A 20,247-nucleotide genomic window follows, 5' to 3' on the forward strand; every position below is an offset into this window, starting at 1 on the left:
AAAGAAAACAAACAACTTGGACTTTAAAGCTTTGTTTTTATTAGGTAATGCACCAAGCCGTCTAACGGGACATTGTGACTTTTACGAAAATCTCAAAATTCACTTTTTTCCATTCAATAGAACATGTCCACTGCAACCAACGGATCAAGGTGTCATTGCGACGTTTAAAGCTTATTATTTTAAGCGAACATTTTCTCAAGCAAGAAAGGCTACAACTAGAGAAGCTGCACTATCTATGACTGAATTCTGGAAAAATTACATCAGAAGTGCTGTCGAAAACATCAACGAAGCATGGTTCCAAGTTAGCAAGAGTAACACGAGAGCTACGTGGAAGCACGTTTTGCCTGATGGCGCAAGTCATTCCTTCGGCTTTGAGTCCGAAATTAGGGATGTTTCCGAAGACGTCATCAAAATTGGACACACTATTTATTTCGAGTCTTTGGTCGTGGCTAATGTCCGAGAGTGCATTTACGCACATTCTCAAACTCTCGACAATGATACGCTCTTTAATTTAGACCAAGATCGGGCATATCAGAAAGAAGAAGAAAGTCCAGAGTGTAACGAAGGTGCAAGTGAAGAGCAGGAAGAATGATTTATCTTACTGGAACTTGAAACAATCTTTCGGGCAGTGGAAACTGCTACATACTTAATTATGAATCATGATCCAGACCTGGAGTGCGGTTATAAAATGTCATTCGATGTTACCGAGAATTGAAATAAAGAAGAAGAAAATGGTGCAACCAAGAAGAGATAGATTTTCTTTAATCAGTAACATTTTAATTTTTTTTAATTTTTCAAAATTACAAAAAATTCAAAAGTTTACAAATTAATATCGCTTTTATTTTACCTCATAACTATTTCTATTTTTCTAACTAATCAGGCTTAATTATTTCTACTATGAAAAAATCCCTTATGATACCCACGTATCGTTATTTTTCCTGTTGAAACTATTCCCCGTTCAATGCTGATTCAATCAATGCGGTTGTGTTTCCCACGCATTAACCGCCCTGTACGAGGTATTCCTGTGTATTCCATTCTGTAGTTTTGTACTTATCAAGAATAAGACTAATCACATAACGTGTTAGTTTACCGTTAGAAGCGTATAAATGCAGAGACGAATTGACATCAATAACCTCGTTTCATTCTTCGACAAGTAGCTGAAGTGTTTAGACGTGAGAAGTCATCGCTGCCATGTTGTCTTCATCGATCAGTTCAATCCTAGCGTCTCAGTTGACCCTAGAAAAACCAAAATTCTTCAGCGAGGAGGCATGTTATTGCAGCTTTCAACACTCCAGGACCATGCATATGTATGTAAACCATGGAAAGTAGATATTAACGTTCAATGCTCTCCTGCCTGAAGTTCACGTTGCTTGTATTCGATATTTATTAAGAACGTTCATTTGTCTTAACTCCTGCTGGAATTCGACATTCTCTGGAAACAACAACTTTCACGCAACTCCATGCTGCTCACAGAATTCATTCCAAAACCACGGCATTGCCAACTAACTTTGTTAAAGTTGTGACCGAAGACAAACAGGTAGCTGATTTTATACTTAAACACGGATGTATCCTACAGTATTTTCATTTTAGTGCCGAACGCCCCCAACATCGATCAACTAATCTTCAAAATGTCAAGTCCGTCAATCATAGTACTTCTATTCCAGTAAGCTTCTTATCTTCATGTATGCCAATTATCTCTGATGCAAGCAAGAATACTTTAATTAATGCTATGAAGAAGGACAAGGATACTCCGACCTACGTAGACGTTACCTTTCAGCAGCGACTCAAACCAAAGAAGACAGCATCCTGCCAAGCTTAACCCACGCTCATTAAGACTGCAGACGTATCAACCGCAACAAATATCAACATCACGTTCAGCAAGAAGACTCAAACTTTTACATCAAGCTGGGAATGAGAGATTATATTAATGTACTTATCGTGTGAAATAAATGTTAAACATATTATATTTATAATACTATATCTAGTCCCATGAAAACTTTCAACAATTAGAATAATGTATAGCAATAATATTCAAACCACTTCAATTTCGACATGTCTGTTGCATACGACGCTTTTCATTCAACAACAAAGTGCATTTTTTAAAAGATATGCCTAATGGTAATATATGGTCAAATTAAGGATATCAGTGTGAAGATAAAATTGATTTTGGTTGTTATTAGTGGATATAAAAGAAAGGCCTTTTAGTGGGAATTTCTTAAAAAACCACAATTGCACTGATGAAGTTAGTGAGAATCTTTAGAATCAGATTAAGATTTCAGCTCTTAATGAAACCATGAGGGAACATATGTATTGGGTAATATTAAAGTCAAACCATGAGGGAGAAATGCTTTTTAAAACTGTTGAGCTTCATAAGGAAATAGTCAAGGAACCTTTTGAAACAATGCTATGTTAAATTTATTGTTAACTTCAAATACAGAAATTATTATGGAAATTGGAGAACGTATGGATGTGTATGCTAAGTGCTCTATCAGGTGAAATGTTCTGTTGCAAATAGAGATAAATGACAACGATATTTGGGTCATAATTTAAAATAAAAATTGAAAGGATGCAACAAGAATAATCTGTTCTGAATTGGTCAACTGAGTTATTTAGCGACACTGATCACATGTATAAACTTTTTTAAAGGTAATTTCTTCAATATTCAAGATAAACATATTCCTTACAGAATGAAAATGGTAGCTACAAGGAAACAATAAACAGGTTGACTTGCAACAGTTTAAGATATAAGATTTTTTAAAATCATCATAAATTTAAGAAATTTGAATTGACTGGTATGACACGAGATTCATAAGATCAAAAAGTTGTTGAAACAAGAAATGAAAATATGAAAAAAGATTGACTGTAAATTAAAAAATTAAGAGTACAGACTTTTTTAAAGCACACTAAAAGAAAAGAAAATATTGTTTTATCATACGTGGAGATGCTGTTGCATAATCGTTTGTTTTTTCCATATTTGCCAACGAAAATAGCAGAACTAGGGGACACAAGTATAACTTATGGACTGGTAGGAATCATCTTCAGCTTAGGCAGTTTTAATTATTTAAGAGTTTGGTTGGCCTTTGGAATGGGTTATCTTCAGACGTTGAAAAAGCAGTACATAAGAGTTTAGATAAAAAGCTTGAAAAGTGTATGAATGATAACGACTGGCTTTAATTATTTTTAAATTATTCTAATTTGGTTTTGAAGATGACACAACCGAGATTGACTAATGTTTTTCGAAAATACTATGTGAATAGAGTGTCATTGTGTGTAGGTCACTGCACAATCTACGTTGTGAGAAAATTAATAAATTGTTAAAAAGAAATATGTCCAGAGTATTTTATTGTAATCATGTAACCGAAAATCATTATTGAGTTAATTTAATATTTAAGAGTTCGTTTCAATTATTCTACATTATCATCCTTTTACAGGATGATTTAATTGAATGGTAAGGAAAGTTAATTAACTGGTAAATTACTGATTTAAACTGATTGTATTAATTGTATATTGATTATATTCAGTGAAGCTTTGTTCATAAAATTATATCTCTTTCTGGATTGATTCCTCTGTAGCAAGTCTGTCTTGAATTCTGTTTGTGTTATTTCATCATTTGAACAATAAAATCCAGCAGACAATTTTGTATTATCTGTCTTGAATTCTGTTGGTGTTATTTCATCATTTGAACAATAAAATCCAATACAACATTTTGCAATACATTTAATAAAATAAACAATACAACTTAAACTTTTCTTAATTTATTAGTTTACAATTTTAAACAAAAAACATAACATATATAAATACACAAATTATTATTTACAATGAGAAATCCATTTTATCTTCTTTGCATTTTATTCATTTCTCCTTCCAAATTCAAAATGACCGGGTTGTGAAGCGTATTTTGTTGGTATTTATTATCATATTTCTGATTTCTTTGATGTTTTTTCGGCTGACACTAACGCTATCTATTTCTAGAATTTCGTCACCGGGATCAAGAATTCCAGTGAGTGAAATAAATGTTTCGTAATTTCTTATACGAGTAACGAACACTCCTGAAACTATTAAAACAATAAACATATACATATATGTACACTTTGTAGTAATTTTTGCTATTTAGTGCGTCAATCTTCTTTACTAAAATTCGTCTATGAATTGCTAACTTGCTTTGTTTAACAATGTTAATGAGGTAAGACACGAATACCAAATAGCTTGAAAACATATTGTCCGAATAAGAAAAGAAAATGTTTGAATATTTAGATCGCGTTAACCAGTTAACATCCTTCCTCTTCTCTTTTCACAACAAAAACATTCCTTAAAGTAACAACAAATCAATGAAAGACACATGGAATAGCGACTTACAACTATGTAGGCATGATAACGCAATTTTTTTCTAGACTCTGTTATAAAACTGTTGGTAATGCAACGTGCTCTGAGCAAATTGGTCCTCATTGACTGTGCTCAATTCGTATATTTATTACATTACTTATTCCTCAAATTATGGACTTGTTCTTGGCTGTTAACTTCAGGAGGAAAGACAACATATTAGGTCATATCGAACAATTGTTTTTACCTATTGAAACTGTTAAATGGGCAGGATGTTGCTCTGGAGTAGGCTGAAAAGGACAACGGTTTTATTGAGTAATTAACTTCTATCTTATTTATAAGTTTAAAACCTGGAACTGCTATGTGCAGTTATTCCATAGGTAGCTTTGAGTGAAGAATATCCTAAGTCATACAATAATCAATCTGTTACGACAATTCGGAGTGAATCTGTGTGTGTGCGCGTTTAATCTTAAAAAAGGTCTATCTGCCCTATGCTCACCCTAACTGTTTTAAAAACTTTATTTTAAAACCATATTAAGCGCAAAGTGTAAAACCAATAAAGTTTGTTTGTGTTTGAAATTCGCACAAAGCTTCACGAGAGCTATCTATGCTAGGCGTTCCTAATTTAAAATGTAATACAACAAGGAAGGCAGCTAGTCATCACCGCCCATAGCCAACTCTTGAGCTACTCTTTTACCAACGAATAGTGGGATTGACCGTCAGTTATAACAGACCCACGGCTGAAAGGACGAGTATGTTTCGTGTGACAGGGATTCGAACTCGCAACCCTCGGATTACGATTTCAATGTGTTAACCATCGGGCCAAGTCGGGCTCAAAACTATTGAAGTGTTTTCCAATGAAGCGAAAGCAATCGTATAGCAGAGCACACAGGACAGCAACAGACTCCAAAACCAAACCTTAGGTCAACTCAGAGCAGCCTTATCCTTAACGAAATATAAACTATGACTACATGATGTGTTGTATCCTACAGATTGTATTATTATTCTCATAATTCGTGGCATGTGCACGATTCACTAACGTCACGGCAGTACAAATTGCAATGTCAAGCGTTTCTTAAATGACAACATTTCAGTGTCTAGTAACTACGTTATAGACAGACAACACACTACCATAAAGTGGTGTAAGTGATTAAAATGGGTGATCTCTCCAGGTCATCTTTTACTGTAATAATAATAATAATAAAAGAAACGCTATTCTGATACAAACAAGAGACTGCTAACCATTACTGTTCTATAACATCTTCTTACCAATAAAAAATCCGTGAGGTTTGTTCTTAGACTTTAATATCTCTGCAACACGTTTTTCATCATTTTTAAATTCAACAACACGACCAATCGTGTAATTCCAAACGGATGAGCTATCCCATTCAATCTCTTCATTGCTACTAGAGTGTGTTTTGGAGAGAAAAAATGTTGTTAAAGCACAGATTGTTGTTTCCCTTTCATACAAGCATAAATTAAAAAGGTGAGACATCCAATTACTGTCATGCCACGCGGATGATAGTAAGAAATAAACAAAAAAGAAACTACGACATGGTTGTTCAAAGAAGTCCAACGAAGCTGTATGATATACAAAGTCAATACAAGTTAAAGTTTAATATAAACGTATTTTAAATTAGAAATCGTCGATTACCCTAAGGACATGTTAAAATCTGTTACTTTTTTCACATCACTCTTCCTTCAAACAGATCCTTTCAGAGATTAAAAGATAACATTAATTTATACTTATTATATTCTACTTGGACGGGCCAGCAGTAAAAGATATTCAGTATGCAGGGTTGCGTTCCTCAGTCTCTAATATTCGAGCCACAATGCAGCTAAATACAGCCCGTAATTTCGGTTGTGCTCGGGTTATAGTAATGGCAGTCAGTCCCATTCTTTGGGTCTAACAGATGGCTAAAGTTTCTTATGGTAATGAGTAGTTGGTCAGTTGTTTAGAATTAAAATGTTAAGTGATTCTGACTTGCCATTTAGCCCTTGTGAGCATAGAATTCCCATCAATTGAAAATAACGGTATCAAGCTACTGAGAGACTTTAGAGGAGAGTTGGAAAATTAAGAATTCTCAGTTTTCAACCAGAGAATATTCGTGTTGAAATGTATGAGAGTCTCATACCAAAACAAAAAGAAAACGCCTACTAATTGTTATTCACCCTCTAGACATTTAGTCTCAGAAAAAATAGAGTTAAATAGTCAGTATAGCTTTCACTCGTATGAGTAAAAATAGGCAAAAGGCACACAACATTGTCCACAAAGCCACTTATCGCAAAAGCTTTAGTGTTTATCCTTCGGCTAAACTGTACACTGTGAAAAACGATTACATGGATATGTATAGTAAGAAATGTAGGTTTCTGAGTCGGCCGTCAGAAGCGATAAGTTCAGTCAGACTTTTTTCGTAAAGCTATACATTACGTTGAGTATATGTAGTATGAAAATACGGTATCCTAGTTAATTCATAAAAACCTAGAACTTACGAGTCGTGACACCAGACTCTTATTCTTTCCTGCTTGGTTTGATGCTTACAACAAAAAACACTTTTAAACCCGTCCTCAATCCTCTCCTTCAGTGATTTTTTCTGCAGGGCAAAGTCACTGGAATAGAAGCAATACTTACAAATAATTAATTTGTCATACTATATTTACACAAAAGTGACTTGTATGAGAGAAGATCAATATTTATTTGAATGAATTGTGTTATATTGATAAATCAGTACCTTAATGTTAATGGTTAACAACTGAGATAAAATTGGTAAATATCACGATCCACACTAAAACAATTATTGTTCAGACAATATAACAGTATGAACAGTATTTCAATAACTACTAGATCTGTCGTGTGTCAGTGAAACTGTGGAGTCCTGGTATTATACAGAGGTCCTCGATAATAGTGGATATTGCAGATGTAATGGAATTAACATATTCTTCTCTACTCTCATTCACAAGTTGCTATAATACCCACACTAAAATTACTTATAATGAAAAATGGTTGCAATTGTGTATAGAGAAAAACAGTAGTTGAGGTTTGTCAAATGATTATTAAACGTATTTGAATATTTATATGGTGGAATAGATAACGAATTATGGTTATTTCAGGGTCACATAAAACATATGTTACCAAATTTGTCTGCTTGAATCAAAAATACAAGAATTCAGGTCCCAAAACAAATTATAAGTGAAAACGACTCTACAAGATGTTGACGGCAAAGATGTTATGACAGGTAGCGTTTAACTAGTTGTAGCCAAGCAGCAAAGGTGCAATGTATTGAAGAAATACATAGGTTATGTAAGTAACTATGAAACCTAATTATATCATTGGATTACATACTTTTCATTGAATCTTCAAGTTAACAGTTTTTCTGCTTGATAACAGATTATAATCATCAATAGTACGCATTCTTATCAAAACACAAGTTTTATGGTGAGATAAAAACAACTAAGAACAACAATATATAATATACATGAACTGTTACATATTTGCTGAGAAACTATTTTAAAATATTTTTATAATTTTAATTTTTTTTCGTCACTTATTCTATTTGATTTGGTTTCTTTTAAATTTTGCGCGAAACAACACGTAGGCTGTATACACCAACCATATTTTCAGCAAATGTAGTCTAAAGGAAAGACACCAAGTCAACACCTTACACTGTCAACTATTGGGTTACTCTTAGATCAACGAATAATGAAATAGACTGTCATATTTTAATTTTCCCTTACGACTAAATAGGTTGAATGTGTTTGGTGTGACAGGAGCTCAAAACAGCTTTCCGGGTATTGTGAGCAGAGCGTCCTGGCAACCACTTAGCTAAAAGTCAGGATTTATTTGAGAATACATACCTATTGGGTATGAAAATCCCGGTAGGAACTTGAGAATACATACCTTTTGGGTATGAAAATCCCGGAAGGAACTGATTCTTCTTCTTCATTCCAGATTGTATCATTGATTGGCCAAGATTCACCTAAGTTAAGATAAAAAATACTGATTTCTACAAAATTAAATAACATCTAAATTAGTTTTGCTTTGATATCTAGTAAGGAATCTGCTAGATTAAATAATTAAATTCAAAACACAATAACAGCAGCTTTTACACGAGGTAAACTATGACTTTAATAACTACATCGTATTGTCCTTTTTTTTTACGTTCGTGCAATGATACAGAAGGACTGTCTTTGCTAGCCGTCCCTAATTTAGCAGTGTAAGACTAGAGGGAAGGCAGCTAGTCATCAACACCCACCGCCAACTTTTGGGCTACTCTTGTATCAACGAATAAAGGGATTGAACCTCACTTTATAGCGTTTCCACAGCTGAAAGGGCGAGCATGTTTGGTGTGACAGGGATTCGAACCCGAAACCCACAGATTACGAGTCGAATGCCTTAACCCAACTGGCCATGGCGAACCTCGTTCTTCGATGTGGCATCTTTAACAGTTCAAACTGTTTGTTATTGTAATTTTAATTTAACGGTTACATTATTTTCTGAAGAATCATCTCATTATATTTGTCTCCATAATTTTGTTTTCCCTTTAATGAATGAAACTGAAATTAATCAACTGAACATATCATTCCTTCATATTTAGTTAGATTTGCACTCACGAAATATATTAGTAAATTAGACGTTTGGTGAAGAGTCTTCTCACGTGTTTTGTTTCAAGAGCATATAAGAATAAAATGAAGGTAAAAAAATGCTTTTATTTCTTGTTTTCAAGTTGGTATCTCATTCTGTTTTGTATCCTGCAGATTGTATAATTATTCTCGTGATTCATGGCATGTACACGTTTTACTATTATTACGGCATTACAAAATGCAGTGTTAAGCGTCACTTTTGTCACAACCTCTGGAGGAACTGATTTTTCTTGGAGCTCACAATTTTTTTTCAGTAACATTGTGATTGGTTTTTGTCTGATTTTAAACCTGAAGAGAAAATAATATAAAGCTGTTTTCATTAACAATTTGACTTCTAAGAAATTTTTAACTAGTATCTTTAAGAATTATTCCATGTTATACACACACAGATATTTAAATACATGTATGTAAGTTATGAATAGAACGATTATTTTTTAGTTTTAGGAAGAGAATTCTACAATCACTGAACTCACAAAGAAGATTTAGAACTGAATTGCACTACTTAGAAAATGTAGTACTACCTAAAGGTTTATGCCAAAGTTATATAATAGGGCTTGTATTAACGTTCAAAACCACACAATATATTATAACAACCAAATCCATTCTACCGGCATACCATTTCATGCTCTCTTCTAGTCTTACACTACTAAATTAGGGATGGCAGCGCAGATAGCTCCTGTGTAGTTTTGCGCGAAATTAAAAACAGAAACAAACAAACCATTTCATACCAGAAATTTCTTATGAAATTACCAGCCTCTTTAATAAATGGAAAATGATATTAAAACTTGAAATAATATAAACGTCTTATTCTTTAACCCTAAATAACTACTAATGAAGGAACAATATATATCATGTACGTAGAATCCCATAGGAATGTATTGTGAAACATAATAGACAAATATCACATTTCTTGTAACTAAATCATAAAAAGAATATAAAGGTCATATGAGTAAGCTGGCAAATGAAATCAGGATGGCAATAAGTGTAGCAAACAAATATCTTGGTATAACTGATAAAAGACTCTCCAAAAATCCAGTAAGTATCACTACTAGAAATATTAAAGTACATATCTGGAAGAAAAGGAAATCTCTCCTCAGCAAGGCAGTATAGACAATATCAATAATATGGTATAACTGTCAAACAAAATCTCTCTTCAGTAGGGCAGTAATTACAGCAACTAAAAATATTCAGGTATATAAATACCAAAATAAATCTCTCTCCTGAAGGGCAGTAAGTATAGCAAATATCAATATTGTGGTACAACTTACCAAATTAAATCTTCAGAGGGAATAGTAAGATGTAACTAGCAACATCCAGGTATATTATTGATTTAAAAATTAAGAAAAAAAACTCCAGTATTAATAGATCACCAGAAAGCTGATTGTTTTGAAGTAGTAATGTTTGAACAAATAAATTAATTAGCTACTGCCAACCAGAACAATAACATCTATACACAAGAGAATCATTTTGGGTGAGAAAATGTCTACCAATTGACAAATCTGTATATCTGATGGAAAAAGAAAATCCATTATATGCAAATCTCAGAAAACACAATTCCATAATCCAAACCATAAAAACAACTACTGAAATTTCAAAAACCATCACTGTGTAAATTCCTTAGAAGTAATATACAACATTTGTTTAACAAAGAAACTTCCAAAACATGACACCACAAACACATAAAGAAAAACAAAAATAATTTGAGCTTAGTTCATATGCTGAATAAAAAAACTATTTGCATTAAAACAACGTGTACAAATTCAGTAAAAGAACAACTAGCAACTTTAAGGACATAATATAAAACAAATTATTTTTGGCCATCACAGAAAAACTAAAAGTGCATGACATAAATAAGAAAACTCAAACTTATCAAGCACTCCACAGAAAAATACAGTTAAAATAATGAACAATTCATGGACTGTCAGAAATTAGAAAATGCAATAAAACAAAAAGTCAGTGATTGTAATAACATCAAATAGAAATGCAAGACAAAAAAAACTGAAAGAAAACTTCTAATAGTGACATGTATTAAAATTTTCATATGAAGAAACATAGCATTCTGTATAATAAGTACTGATACCTAACAGTTAAGATTTGTGGAAGACATATACAAATCCAACCTCCAAAGGACCAACATGACAAATATAACAGTACCACCAGATGTTTCAGTAGCAAAGATAAGACCATTCTGAAAATACATTCTATCTTCTCTCTCTATCCAACATACAACACCCATGTGATTTTATTTACAACATTACAATGAACCTGACATCAAGAAATATATAAATAAAAACTTGTAACCATAATATTTTTCATAAAGCTTCTCTCAAATGACAAAATTTAAGTACAACTATCAGTAAAAACAATTTCTGGAGCTATGAAAATTTTATGTCTTTGGTCCTATGCAAACTGCATCTATTGGAGGTAGCAAGTACTTTGTTACATTTATTGATGATTACTCAAGATGCTGCAGAGTGTATTTCTTGAAAGAGAAGTCAGAAGGCTTTGAGAAATTCAAGGAATTTGAGAAGTTGTACTCAAATGAATCTGAAGAGCACATAAAAACCCTGCGCACAGATAGTGGCAGAAAATATACGTCAAATGAGTTCCAGCAATATTTGAAGTCAAGAGGCATTCATCATGAGATGTCAATAGCATATTATCCAGAACAAAATGGTGTTGCTGAGAGAAGGAACATAACTCTTGTGGAATCAGTAAGAAGCATGCTGTCACATGCTAAGTTACCAAGAATGTACTGGGCAGAAGCTGTAGCTACTGCAGCATATGTGGGTAACAGAGTATCCACATCAGCAATAAAAGATGGTAGTATGCCATATGAGAGATGGTATGGGAAGAAACTAGATGTAGAACACATGAAAGTGTTTGGATGTCCTGCATATGCACATGTGCCAGATGTGTCAAGACAGAAATTAGACATGAAGGTACATTTCATTGGATATGATAACTGCATCAAGGGATATCGACTGTATGATGAAAAATCCAGGAAGATTTTCATATGGCGAGATGTTATCTTTAATGAAACAGAATTTGGTCAAGAGCCTGTGACAAATGAGTATATCTCATCAAGTGAACAGATAGTGGACCAAGAAACAGAAGTTAAAGCTAAAGATAAAGCTGAATGACCAACAAGAAACAGGAACCCCCCATCAGCTATGGATATGATGAGTATGCTGATATGGCTGCAGCAAATGAATCAGTTTGTCACACTGCAAACTTATGTAGTATGTTAGAGCCAAGCACATTAAGTAAAGCAATGTCAAGTGACAATGCAAAGGAGTGGAAGTCAGCCACAGATCTGGAATTTGAGTCTTTACAAGAAAATGACACCTGGGATCTGGTGGAATTACCAGTTGGAAAAAAACCTATAGGTTGTAAGTGGGTATTCAAAGTTAAGTATGGAAATACTGGAAATGTAGAGAGGTTCAAGAGTAGGCTGGTGGCCAAAGGTTACTCGCAGAATTATGGTCTGGATTACGAGGAAACCTTCTCCCCAGTGGTGCGCTATGCATCAATTCACTCCTTCATTGCATTTGCTGTGCAGAATAACTTGAAAATTCACCAGATTAATGTCATAACTGCATTTCTGAATGTAAATCTGGATGAAGAGATATACATGGAACAACCGGAAGGCTACGCGGTTCCAGGGAAGGAAAATCTTGTGTGTAAACTGAAAAAATCACTGTATGGATTAAAACAGTCACCACACTGTTGGAACAAATCATTTCATGAACAAATGATGGAACTAGAATTTCCAGTTCCAATGTTTACATATGGAAGGGTGAAAATCTAGCAATAGTTGCAGTATATGTGGATGATATTATTTTGGTTGCTGATAGTGATGACGAAATAATCACTATTGAGGAAGCACTGAAGGAAAAATTCTTCATGAAAGACCTTAGAAAGCTGCATTACATCCTTGGACTCAGTGTTATTCAGTTTGAAAAGAATGGCTGTGTATGGTTAAATCAAAGACAGTATATCCAAACTATGCTGATGAAATTTGGAATGACTGAGTGTAAGGCAGTTGCAACTCCATCAGATGTAAACATGAAACTGCAAAAGGATGATGGTGTTAGCACTCAGGTTGATCGCAGTTTGTACCAATCGTTGGCAGGCAGCCTTCTGTATGCTGCAATGGGAACAAGACCAGATATTGCATATGCAGTGGGAGCAATATCGAAATATTGTGCTCAGCCCAACACAGCACATTTTACAGCAGCAAAGAGAATCCAACGTTACTTGAAAGGAACAGGTGATCTTAGTCTTAAGTTTGAAAAGGTACCAGGAGACGTCGTTACTGGTTACCCAGATGTAGATTTTGCTGGAGACCTGGATATAGGAAGTTCACATCAGGAAATATCTTTATTCAAGCAGGAGCAGCTGTAAGTTGGATTAGCAAAAAGCAATCCACGGTGACCCTATCCACCTCAGAGGCAGAGTATATAGCCTTGAGTCTTGCAGCACAGGAAACAGTATCATTGAGAACACTACTGCAAGAAATAGGTTCCGAAGTTGATGACCCTGTTCGTATCATGGAAGATAACCAAGGAACAATCGCAATGGCACAGAATCCAGTGGGTCATGCAAGAACAAAACACATTGATATTTGTTACCACTTAAAACTGGAATATTGTCCCACAAACAGTATGACTGCTGACATTCTTACAAAGCCACTTGCTAGAAATGTAGAAACAGATCAGTAAAACTGGAATAGATTGAAAGTAATTGTAAAACATTTAGAATAACTGTAAGATTATTGACAGTAATTGTAATTTTGTGTAAAACTTAAAATTAAGTGGGAGTGTTAAGAATATTGAGATAAATGCTGCCACCTGTAGTTAGGTTTTTTTTTTATACGTGTGTACTCAATGAATAGACACATATTAACAGTATTGGCAGGTTTCAGAAATGTTTTCTATAAGAAAAGCATAAAGGATGGTAGGAAGCAATCAGTGTTTTGATGTCATTCAGATCAGAACATAAACCTCGACAGTTCCATTGTATAGGGTGGCCATTTTTATTTATGTGTAGGCAAACTGGGTGGAGAACCCTTCGTTCAGTTTACGACCATGTCTTTTTTCTTTACTGTCTTTATTCGAGAGAGGTCTATTGATCTCTGTGGATCCTGCCCTGGGTTGATTGGGCAGAATAAACTATTTAGAAAATGAAATGATAAAAGTATGGATCAAACCATTAACACTGCTTTCAGTACCTGATTTATTTGTGCTACACCTATTACTACTACTGCAGTTTCATCTGTGATTGCAGGATTGTTATGAATTACTCCAGTTGTAACATTAACAAATCAAGTTCCAGAATTTAGCTGTTCACGTCAACAACATTACCCAATTAATAAAAAACAGACTATGATGGAAAGGTACTAAGACAGAAATACATTAGACGCGATTCAAATTTCCACAGTGGTATAACAATAAGCTATTTATCTAGATACCCACTTAATAGAAACAGTTTTAATGACAACTGGCATACCTTCAGCCAAGAGTCGTAACAACTATTAAACACTGGTAGCTGCCTTGTCCAGGTCCTGAATGACACGCCAAAAAGAAGTTTCCAAAACAAAATCCCAGTGCAGCGTATGGAGAAAAGAAGGCATATTTGCCAAACTTGTGAAGAAACATGAATTTGTCATATTATCTTACCCAAATGCTCTGCATGAAATGATGGGTTCACTGGCACATTATTAACTTAAAAATACCATAACAAATGAGAATGGCAAATTAGGCAGAAGCAAAAGTAGATATACATCTTTAAAGAAAGTTCTCTTGTGAACAATAGCATAGTCATCATTACTCATATTCTGAATTTATTTGATTCACGTAAGTCTGGGATTACTGCATATTTAAAATCTCTTGAAAAAGAAAACCACCCAAAAGTAATTTGGTGAATGGACAATTTAATGTAGTGTTCACTGTTTTATTTGTGTATGAAGATTATTCAAAGGACTTTACAAACTGGAAAGAGTGCAGTGCTCTATGCTATGTTTTTAATATTTTTTGTTTGTTGCTAAAGTGATTTCTAGATGATGTAATGATACTTTCAATTAAGTTATTAATCTGGAAGTTTTGTGTAGTAACTGAAAAAATTAGAGGGTTATTCAGTGAAGCATTTGGTGGATCAAGTTCAGTTAATAAGCTAAACAGAAAGTTAATTAGCATGTTTATTATCAATCAATTAGCAGTATGAAAATTAAGAGAATTTGCAAGTTGGGCATACCATTAGTCTCCATATTTCTGTTCAAATGTTGATTATGAAATTAGACCTAAAAAGCCTGTATAAAATATAATTTAAGAAACTTGTTAATTGCCATTACAAGAATTAGATAAGACAATACAATGCAACATTATACCATGAAAATAAGTAGTATGTTAAGTAATGCTAATCAAATTACTATGATGCTTCTTTACGTAAACCAAACTACTTTCATAAAATTCAAGAAAAAAATACCTCCAAGATTACATTTCATCAAATGCCAATTGTCAAGCAGTTCTAAAAATGTTTTATATTTTAGGGTACACTGTCTTTAATGTTTCACTTTTTTTATAGTTTTGGTGAGAGCCACTTCTTTTTCCTTTTAGTTTTAAATAATAACTTCTATTTTCAGAGCAGCACATACCAAAATGTCAGTTTAGGATTAGCCTTGCATTGATAATTTAACATCTGTGTGACAAGGCAAAATTTATAACTTACACAGAAAAGTTGTTCATTACTGTCTGATTCCAAGAATAATGAAACAATTTCAATTTTCTAGTGGTAAGGATTTCAGATTTAATAACAGATATGCACCAATTTCAAATTAGATAAAGATGTTAACAACATCTGCTCATACACAAGAAAAATGCTACAACAGTTGTTAGGGGTCTTGATAACAACATATGTTGTTCATCTGAAGGCAGTTGGGATAAATAAATCCTATGCAAGAAACACAATGGTGTTGTGTATATTTTAGTTCTACTCCAACAGAAAGCCACAAATTCTAATCAACCAGTGCAAAACTGAAACATTAAGTTAAAAGCTAAAATAATAATAGATTACTAAAGTCAAGAAAATACTCTATAATATAAATAAAGGCTAATCTACAAATTGTTAATCACTAGAATATTCAATACTAGCCAAGTAGTTCAGTGTTATTTGTAATTTACAACTTTGAAGTATTGGTAATTTATGCTAAATATTGTAACACATATTACAAGTTATCATAACATGCAAAGAGAATGATTCATGTCTTGTTTCAAGAGATTTTTCTTTGTCAGTGATTTTATTACTAAAGCATTCCCCCATACACCCCTAGTGGAAACTCTGAAGACTTATAACTTTTAAAAACTAGGTTCCAATACCTCTGGTAGACACATCACAGATAGTCAATCCATTGTGTAGCTTCGTGCTCAACATTAACAATTACTACAGACCTTTCTTGACACATTTATGATGACATATGCATTTAGTTTGAAAAAAAACAACTAAAGCCAGAGGTTGAAAAAGTTTGCTAGAAGAGCTTCTAATTTATCCATGTCAACATAGAGTAAATAAAGTGGTTTAAACAGTAACCTGTACATTCTCAAGATAGTAAAGAAGAAAAAGTTTCAAATGAGTAGTATAAAACATTTAGCAACAAACCAGGAATTTGAGAAATTTATGTAATTTCCTTTTATATTACTTTTATTCATGAAAATGATTTTGTGTTAAAGTATATCAGTTCCAGAGCTACACAAATTTTCTTACATAACAGATGTAAGCTTAATTTATAGAGCATGCTAATCAACTGCAAATTAATTAAATGACTGTTGGATTCAAGGAAAATTGCAGGATCATGGGAAAATAAAAAGTAACAATTTATCAATTAACCAACCAATCTGAAAAAGTTGATAGGCATTGAGATAATTAATGAATGTGTAAAATGTACTCACATCATATTATTTATTATAACACCATTACACATTACTAGTCCCAGGCTGATAATGACGATAATGTTCAATTTATAACAAAACAAAATACAACACAGCCAATGCTTGCTTTACTCTTGAATGCATGCAATATTTTCCTAATTCTTTTCAAGAAATTATTTTCTTTCATTTCTGAAATGTTTGTTTCAAAAATAGTATTGTTGGAATTTAGCTTTTAAAATGCACACCATAAATCACGTACACTAGTGTCAACTTTCTTTCAAAGTCAGATTCATAAATGTGTGACACATACACCCTCACCTTTCCCTAAAACAATGTTGTGCTGGCAACTCAACACATACACTAAGCAGACTTTGCTCAAAACAACCTTAAACTTGTGTTATAAAAGCATGGGCTAATAATAACTCAACATTAAAAGTCAATCACGTTATACAAAATGTGACTGTAATACATATTAAAGGTAACAGGGGATACTACATAGGGTAGTCACAAAAATCTTTTACAAGTTGTGTGTTTGACACCATTGGCATATATTTTATACATACATACACAATTTTATCTTTATCAACATATCAACATTCTTTCTGTGCTGTTGTTTACTGATCTATAAATATTCTCCTATATTTAAATGACAAAAAATCTTATAAAGAATTACAGATACTCCCTATTTTAAACTCAGAACTTTGTTTAGACCTATCAAATAACTGTTTGATAATTTTTCAACACTGCAGAAAAAAACAGAAATTTTGGTCCAAACAAAAATCCAATCAAATTCCACTTTTATCAGCTGCAAATGTTGTTTCAAAAGAGATTTTCATTATTTGTCAGTCTCTAAGGTGGTGAATTTTAAGAATCACATAATCCAAAACACTTTGATATGTGAAGTGAGTTGAAAGTACTGCTTTAATGATTTCAAACCTTTACAATTAAAATTAATTAATATTATTAATCTATTAAAAGATAAAATTGAACTAAAGGATAAATGCAGAATATATAAAATTTCATATAGTTATGATTTAAATTATTTTGGCCAGACAAGAGGAAATTTGAAACTTAAAGAGAAGAAAAATTCAGTTGATAAATTCTGAATGAATGATTCAGCCTTAACTGAGCATGTGGTGAATACTTCAAACATTAATGGCTGAAACGGTATGAAAATAATCAAACAACTGAATTTAAAAAATTAAATATACAAAATTCAGAAATTGATAAAATGAAATAATTATTCTAAACAGAGATTTATGTGACAGAAGTAAATTTGTGGGATTTGTTTTAGAAATGGCACTACTGTACAATATGTTAACTGCACACACAGTTACCCTAGTACATAAACAAACCTCGTGTGTACTTTGTCTCTGAAGATGGTGGACCATTGAAACTTATGCTTTATACAAATGAAGTTACTGTGTACATAGAAATGTTTCAAATGATGATTTTATTATTTTTATTGAAAATAAAAACCATACTCTTAAGAAAAATTGCAAGGGAAAGTCAATATAACTGTACAAGCATACCTCATTGGCTTTGTTAATCTGTTTTTTTAAACCAGCAAATACCATGATGAACTTCTTCAGGCAAAATCAAAATTTCTCTAAGAAGATTTTGTAAGTTCTACAGAAAAAAAAAGCAGCACAATTTTCCAAAACAGATATTTTATTCTTCATCATTTCAAGTGTGACAGTATTATGCTAAAACAAATCTTCAAACTTTTTAAGCTAAAAATAATGCAATAAAATATGAGAATATTTGTTTCAAAACATTTTACATTTTGTGAAATATTGATTATGTTAATGCACAATTTCTTCTACAAATATTGGCAGCTGTTTATGCTTGTAATTAGTAATCATGATATTAAACTATAATGTTTTTATATATGAAAAGTGGTACTGTTTATTGAAAACCATTTTTTTTAAACTCCAGTTTCTCAGTACTACGTTTAAAACATACATTAATATAGTTATAATCCAAACCTCACGATCAGCCCTACTGAAAGTTACATTGTTGTAAGAAGAGCACTTATAAAATTGTGTGCTATTATAAAGAAATGATTGTTTCACATAACAAACTTTCCTTATTGTCTTAATATTGAATACCCAAAATGTGAAATTTGTATAGATTATTTTGTTTGTGGTGCTATTCAGTAGATGACTAAAGTTTTGGTTACATACACAAATACTGAAATATATGCTGTGTCCATTACAGTAAGATATAAATAATTTATCATGTTGGATGCTTTTCAATAACGACAACATTCACAACATCATTTACTGCTGAGTTTTTACAAATAATATCGAGTATTTCTAAGATTGGACCTGGCAGCTTGTAATTTGTGCCACTACTGTACTTATAGCAAGCACACATGCCAACTGACCCCAAACAACAATGCCAATTGTTTTTTAACAGTGTAGGAGTTAAAAAGTTTTATTCAGATCATTTCATGAAGCATGAAGACAAGTTGTCTCATAATTTGCAAATGCCAATTCTCTAACACAAGTGATGTGATCATACCTCATCAACATTCAAATATTTTGACTGTTTGTTTTTGAATTTCGCACTCGAGGGCAATCTCTGCTAGCCGTTCCGAATTGAGCAGTGTAAGACTAGAGGGAAGGCAGCTAGTCATCACCACCCACCACCAACTCTTGGGTTACTCTTTTATCAACGAATAGTGGGATTGACCGTCACATTATAACGTCCCCACGACTAAAAAGGCGAGCTAAAAAGGGATGCGAACGTCGGATTACGAGTCGCACGCCTTAACCCACCTGGCCATGCCGGGTCTCAAAGATGTTTTAAATGTGTTAAGACCTTCCATCAACTTTCAGAGCTTTAAACTTTGTTAAAAGTTAAAGGTTTCTATTCAACTTGCGGGACTTTTAGATTTTCTTATGGTAATTTCAGAGATAAAATTTTAATCTCTCATGGAAATTTAAGCATGCATTAACATTTATTTATTATTTTTAATTTTAAAATGTTTGTAACGTAAAATAGATTTTGTTCATGTAATATAGTACAGCAAAATTAATAAGCTGCGAGAAACAAAAGCGTCTCATTATAATTGTGTTCCCCAGTGGCTCAACGGTATGTCTGCGGACTTATAACGCTAAAAACCGGGTTTCAATACCGGTGGTGGGCAGAGCACAGATAGCCCATTGTGTAGCTTTGTGCTTAATTCAAAACAACTCATTATAATTGTATTTATTTGCAATTTATTTAGCTTGTGCATGATTGCTCTTACATTACCACGAAAACTCTTCTACCTGGAAAGTAGATTTATCTTCGCCAATTTATTTTGTTGACAATTATACTATCATGGATAGTTTTCCAGTTTAAACAAAAACTG

General features: G+C 32.9%; 1 protein-coding gene across 3 annotated transcripts; it reads right to left on the bottom strand.

Annotated features, from left to right (window-relative positions):
- Positions 1-3,700: 3,700 nt before the first annotated feature.
- On the bottom strand, positions 3,701-18,491 carry LOC143256647 (uncharacterized). 3 transcript variants are annotated; one of them, XM_076514143.1, is made up of 6 exons: positions 18,419-18,490; positions 15,217-15,271; positions 8,219-8,297; positions 6,814-6,930; positions 5,590-5,723; positions 3,701-4,055 (listed from the first exon to the last, which is right to left on the bottom strand). In XM_076514143.1, exons 2-6 carry the CDS (start codon positions 15,227-15,229, stop codon positions 3,871-3,873), a joined length of 528 nt encoding a protein of 175 aa, XP_076370258.1. In that variant the 5' UTR covers positions 15,230-15,271; positions 18,419-18,490; the 3' UTR covers positions 3,701-3,870. The 3 variants fall into 3 exon arrangements, with proteins under 3 accessions (XP_076370258.1, XP_076370250.1, XP_076370268.1); XM_076514135.1 differs by having other exon boundaries at positions 5,590-5,726; positions 18,419-18,486; XM_076514153.1 differs by lacking the exon at positions 5,590-5,723 and having other exon boundaries at positions 18,419-18,491.
- Positions 18,492-20,247: the final 1,756 nt, after the last annotated feature.

This window comes from Tachypleus tridentatus, chromosome 1 (genome assembly GCF_004210375.1).
Source record: "Tachypleus tridentatus isolate NWPU-2018 chromosome 1, ASM421037v1, whole genome shotgun sequence".
NCBI classification, from domain to species: domain Eukaryota; kingdom Metazoa; phylum Arthropoda; class Merostomata; order Xiphosura; family Limulidae; genus Tachypleus; species Tachypleus tridentatus.

What these genes read in the sequence shown, in the direction of transcription:
- LOC143256647 (XM_076514135.1), bottom strand. An exon ending in AGAGTCTGGTGTCACGACTC is followed by an intron (nt 5,727 to 6,813) that starts GTAAGTTCTAGG and finishes AACACACTCTAG; the next exon opens with TAGCAATGAAGAGATTGAAT. An exon ending in ACCTCACGGATTTTTTATTG is followed by an intron (nt 4,056 to 5,589) that starts GTAAGAAGATGT and finishes TTGTTTTAATAG; the next exon opens with TTTCAGGAGTGTTCGTTACT.